This window comes from Zootoca vivipara, chromosome Z1, assembly GCF_965207765.1.
Source record: "Zootoca vivipara chromosome Z1, rZooViv2.hap1.1, whole genome shotgun sequence".
NCBI lineage: Eukaryota > Metazoa > Chordata > Lepidosauria > Squamata > Lacertidae > Zootoca > Zootoca vivipara.
This window is the reverse complement of record NC_142583.1, coordinates 17374371-17380370: the sequence shown is the minus strand read 5'-3', so window position 1 is coordinate 17380370 and position 6000 is coordinate 17374371. Positions and strand designations below refer to the sequence as shown.

At 44.2% G+C, this 6000-nt stretch overlaps 1 protein-coding gene across 1 annotated transcript in view; it reads right to left on the bottom strand.

The window, feature by feature from the left end:
* Window positions 1–313: 313 nt before the first annotated feature.
* KCTD8 (potassium channel tetramerization domain containing 8) overlaps window positions 314–6000 on the bottom strand; it is a 47905-nt gene continuing 42218 nt past the window's right edge. The window contains exon 2 of the mRNA XM_035112412.3: window positions 314–2256. Coding sequence (XP_034968303.1) covers window positions 1796–2256 — 461 coding nt within the window. The 3' untranslated portion in view covers window positions 314–1795. The remainder of the gene's footprint in view (window positions 2257–6000) is intronic.

Here is a 6000-nt window from a genome sequence, read left to right as displayed (position 1 = left end):
ATACCGCGAATTGTTCGCTCCGGCGAAGAGGGACGAAAGAGGGAGCTTTTCCCGCCTGCAGAGTGCTTAAAGTTGGTGGCCCCGCCCCGACCGACCTCATTGGCTGGTCGGGGGGTGACGCAGTCGGGAACCTACCATTGCGTAGGGGCTGAGCTTGCAGCCCCTACGCGATGGTACAGTCGGGCAGCCCACAACCCCACCTCCGTCGCAGGCGCGGAAGTGGCTAAACAATTCATTGACCAACAAACATGTTCCTGAAATAAGCACATGGGAGTCACTGTGATGTGTGAACTGACCCAAATAGAAACAGCATGCTTTGAAACAAGTTTATTCAGTGAACGAATCGAGCTACAAGATTTGAATGCCTGAATATTATTCAGTATAGACGTGGGGCACCAAGCAATCCTTACAGATGTGATCCACTTTGTCAAATTAGCTGAGATGCTGTTACTACTGTAAAGAAAAGCATCAGACAAAAGAAGACAAATTGCTGGTGTGTATAAAAATCTAATAATCAACAATATTTCATAAGTCTCTGCAAATTCTTCATTCATCTCAAGCGTGCCTGTTTTTGATCAGATTATTTTTGTGTCATTACGGATGAATATTAGCTTTTGTGTACTGGGAAAATAGTTCCTTTGGTCTGGTGTACCTTGTTAACGACATCTTAAATTTAGTATTTTAACAGTAATTTCACAACAGTTGTCAGAAGTATTATTTTCCTTGTCAACTCAAATTCTCATTGTGCGCTCTTGGCTGAGATTTTATCGCTACTGTACTGAGTAGTAATCAATAACATTGTTCTCCCCCCCCCCAATCACATTGAATCTCTATTGAACATTTTAATTAAAACTCCCATACCCCAAGCATTATTCATTTTCAGCTGGAATGTGTTGCTTGCAATTTGGAAGCAGAGTAGGAGCATAATGAGAACACTGCAGAAGCTCTCCTTAAAATTACTAGAAGATGCAGACAAAAGACTAATAATAATGTAAGAGCAATAAATAAATAAAAAATCTTAACAGTAGGCCCCTTTTAATAAATATGTTTAGGTCTTTTTTATTTTTCCAGCTTTGTTGGCTAACATGAAAACAGAAACTTTTCAGACTATGAAACCAGTTTTCACAATCTGGTGTTGCATTTCACAGAAATAGTCCTGACAAACATTAATAGATGAGTGTTGGTGCAATCATAAAACAGTATAAGGCATATTTACACCATCCTTACAAAACGAACACACAGCCACACACAAATCCTCACAAAGTTCAATTCCAAAGACATTTTACATTGATTGTCTTGGCATTGAACAAAATATTTATCCAAGCAGACAAACCTCTTGCTCTTTTGTGATCTACTTGTCAACTATTGTGCTCATGCAAAATAGACATTTGCTTTATTGCATTAACATTTTAAATAGTGTTCATGTTTAATTCTGTTATCATAAGCCCCATCCAGTGGAATTTTGTATCACTGCTATTGTGGATGATGAATGATGATCTCATGATATATCTCTTTCACAAATGAGAAGTTTGAAAACCAAAATTTCCTGATCATGCACGTTTTAATCTATTAAAAAAGAATCCATAATGCTTTAGTTTCGTTTTATTACTTCCTTTTTGAAAAAGGGAAGGGAAAAAAAGGGTCAACCCATGTCCTACCCAACATCCAGTTCACAGCAAGAAATAAGCAGCAGGAATCACTCCAATGAGTAGATCAAAAAGAACTACATCAGTAGAAACTGGCAACTTAATATACATCAAATGCACCACCGACAAGTCATAAAATACTGAAAAAACTATAGCCCATATTTTTGCAACAGTTCAGATTGCCATGGGCGTTTCCGTTCAGGAAAATAATCCGGAATATGGATTTCTTTAAAATCCTGAATACACTTTTTCATCTCTTCTTCAACACTTAGCTTCTCACATACCTTCCTTTTGGACAGGTTTGTTTCTCTGGACTTGCTAATGAGGGTCTGAAAAAGTTCGCTGTTCCTGCGTTTGTCTGGTGGAGGCATCCACTGTGCTGGGCCTTTCTTAGAGGGCCGATCCAATGTTAGAGTATTTGGCTGGTGCCCTGTAGATTGCTGAGCGCTGGCAGCATTTTCTTGGGGAGTGCTGCCCCCAGAGTGGCTGTCGCAACTAGAGGTGGACAACTCATTGCAGGAAGTCCCACTCTCACTTCCTTTGTCCGCAGCTTTTTCGTGCTTCTTATCTTCGTGGTCTTGTTTGGGAGACGCTGTCCTCTGTGGTGGTCCTAATAAAAGGAGGGGCGGGGAGAGAAAAAGTATGAGTAGGCAATGAATTAACTAAATAAATAATCCATAAACAACAGGACTGTTTACAGACTGATTTGTGTTTTCTTACTGTGAGCTAATTTGTAGGCTTGTTAGGCCAAAAAGAAGGGTGAAAATTTATGGGGGGGGACCCATACCTTCCAACTCCCGGTTAGAAAAATCCGGGATCAGCAGCGCTGGCACCAGAAGTCGCTTCCAGACATGGGTAGAAGCAACTTCCGGTGCCGGCGCTGCCCGATTTCTGGTGCCCAGACATGGGCAGAGCGGCACCGGAAGTCGCTTCTACGCATGTCCAGACATGCTCAGAAGCGGCTTCCGGTGCCGCTGTGCCCAATTTCTGGTGCCCAGATATGGGCAGAGAACCCGAAATTGGTTCTGCGCATGTCCAGATTTTTTCCAATCCAGGCTGCCAGCGAGAAATGGTTTAAAATACGGGGGTTTCCCGCGAAAAACGGGAGACTTGGCAGCTATGGGGAAAACCATACTCCTTAATATTACAGTACATTGAGCAGTATTCACAGTATACCCACTGAAATTCATGGGCCTAACTCAGCCAGTTGATTAATTTCGATCTGTCTACTCTGGGTAAAATGTAACGTTGACTACCCATTATATATTTTTAAAAATTCCTGCCTTTAGCCAAAGAGTTCAGAGTGAACACTGTTCTCCTTCCAATCAGGGATTTTTTTTCCAGCCAGAAATCACCGGAACAGAGTTCCGGCACCTCTCAGGTGGGCGCCATTGCCATTATAAGAGAACAAGAGAGGTGTTCGTGGTGAGTTCCGGCACCTATTTTTCTAGAAAAATGGCACTGCTCCCAATGTTACTTTTATAGCAACTCTGAAAGTGTTTAGTCACCCATTGAGCTCTGTGACCGTGAGGCTTTGAATATTCATCTCTCTGGTCCTTCCTTGAACTAATACCTCTCTCTGGTAACAAGTTCTACAGGTCCTCAGTGCATCAAGGCCCCTTTGGCTCTGAATTTAGGCCTGAAGTCAGACTGAAATGGGTCCAGATAATCATTTTCCTCCAACAACATCTGAAACGGACCACTAGCTACTAGGGATGTGTGATAAATCACCATATTGTTGAATACTGCTATTGAAATAGCATCCTTATACAGCTTCCCAGGGGGTAGCTCAGTGGAACCGATACTTTACAGGTAATTTGCAGGTAATTTGCAGGCACTGTATTTCCAGCTTTGTTTGCTCTCACCCTCCTCCCTCCTAACCAATAAGAAATCATGATAAGCCCTAGCACAGGGGTCCCCAAACTACGGCCCCCGGGCCGGATGCGGCCCAATCGGCCTTCCAATCCGGCCCGCGACGACCCCCGCCGCCCGCTGCCGCCGCCCGCTCTCACGGCGCGCGGCGCAGCGGCGATCTGAAAAATCGGCAAAAAATCGCCGAAAATCCTTTGTGCGCATGCGTACGGGCCTCTCCCGACCCGGAAGAGGTCATTTCTGGTGCACTTCCGGGTCGGGGGAGGCCCATACGCATGCGCACAAGCGATTTTCGCCGATTTTTTCCGCCCGTGTGCGTGTGCGCATGCGCACGGGTGCGCACTCCCCCGCCCTCCGGCCCGCTGCGCGCGCACTCCCCTGCAGTCCGGCCCACCGCGCGGTCGGCGCGGCGGGCACCGGCCCGCCGCTCGGTAAGTCTGGGGACCCCTGCCCTAGCACAAACCAGCACACTCTTTCAGTTTCACCAGTATCTTTCCACTTAGAGCCTGCTAACAATCCAGGAGGATAGGGAAGCAAAGAAAAGTAAACAAAGTGGAAAGCACTTCTTTCTTTCCTCTCACACACACCCCCCCACCAGTGAAAAAAGAGGGGGAAGAGTTTTTGTTTTTGTTTTCAGGTGGTGTTTATGTTGTTGGTTCCCCCTAAATACCTTTCCTCCATATCAAAAAAGAAGGGTGGGTTGTTTGGTTATTTATTTGAGACTATCTTTTTGCTTGCTTGCTTGCCCTTGCTCCCTCGCTTTGATAAAAAGGGAGAGACTGGTGGGATGAAGGCTTTGCTTGGGGGGGGGGTTGGAGGTGAGAAGACTTGCTGGCTACCTTATGCTGAAATGGGAGGTTGGGTACTATGTGAGAATGATGGGAAGGGTGTTTTTTTGGTAAGCAGTGCAAGCAAATGCATGTATACTCACAAGCAAGCCCTACTGAAGTCAACGAAGCTTACTCCCAGGAAAGTAGAAGTACAGTACTAAGTTTAGTACTTAGTACAGTACTAAGTTTAGTTGAACTTTATGCATGCACAGATTCCGTTTAGACCTCTGGGTGGGGAAGCAGATGCAACTTGACTAGTAAATCACTTAAACTACTCTTAAATTAGTTGAAAATATATTAAATATATTATATGGAAGTTTATTTAATATTTTTATTAAATCTACTACTTCCTTACATTTTAAGGCCCTCTCCACTGCCACAGGGACAAGGCCCTATGCTGCAGTGGGGAAGTGCTGCACACCCTCCACCGCCACGGGGAGTTATGGCAGGACCCTCTGCCACTGCAGGGAGACCCAGCAAGGCCCTCCACCGCAGATATATATCATGATATATCAAGATATCCAAGATATGATATTTAGCTAGTGATATATCATGATGTTGAAAACCAGATCTCGCCCAGCCCTACTAGCTACTACTGACTCAAAGGCGTTACAAAAATGGTTTTGTAAATGTATAGTTCTGTGTGTCTGTAGTTCACATACAGGGAATGCACCTTCCATCCATTGTGCTGTTGCAAAACAATGCATTTAATAACTGACAAGACACAGCTAATCCATTTTTTGTTGTTCTGGAATAAGGTTCCATGCGATTAGGAAGTTTTCTGGCAATACTCTGAGTTGCTATGCCTTTATTGAATTGTGTTCCTTGTTTTGATGGATTTGTTGTTGCCTGCTTTATTTATATGCTGTTGTGTGTAATATTATAGCGATTGCAATGTTTGCTGTTATTAATGCTATTGTGATTATTGCAAGCCGCTTTGAGCAGTGGTTGGAAAAGTGTACAAATATTATATCTTGAATCAAATCAAGATCACTGCACCACAATGACTGACTGAGACAGGATTGTACATAGACATGATCTCATGTAATCCAAATTATGCAAATAGTATAAGCATTTAGTGTAATAATTAAGCAAACAATGAGGACATAAACCTGCTTCTTTACACAAGCACAACACCCACAGAGATCCCTATAAGGCTCAAAAGAGGCCAGTTTCTTCTCTCTCCCTACCTCAGCCTGTGCAGAAGCATCGTGAGGAAGAACATTCCAGGAACTGGAAGGTCTACGCATGCTTTCTGTATTTCCACCCAGTCTGCCTTCTCTGTAGGAGAAGTGCAGAGCTGCTGCGATCTAGATCTTGAGCAACTTGAGCAACACAGAGGGGGAGAGCTGGATGAGGACATGGGTGGCCAGTACAGACCTCCTGTTACCTGCCAAGTCCTTCTGCGTGATTTGACTGGAGAGTGGGAAGAAGTGGCAGTACACGGAGCCCTATGGAGATGGATTCAAACTACAAGAAAGAAGATTCCACCTAAACATTAGGAAGAACTACCTGACAGTAAGAGCTGTTCGGCAGTGGAATTTGCTGCCAAGAAGTGTGGTGGAGTCTCCTTCTTTGAAGGTCTTTAAGCAGAGGCTTGACAGCCATATGTCAAGAATGCTTTGATGGTGTTTCCTGCTCGACAGCGGGTT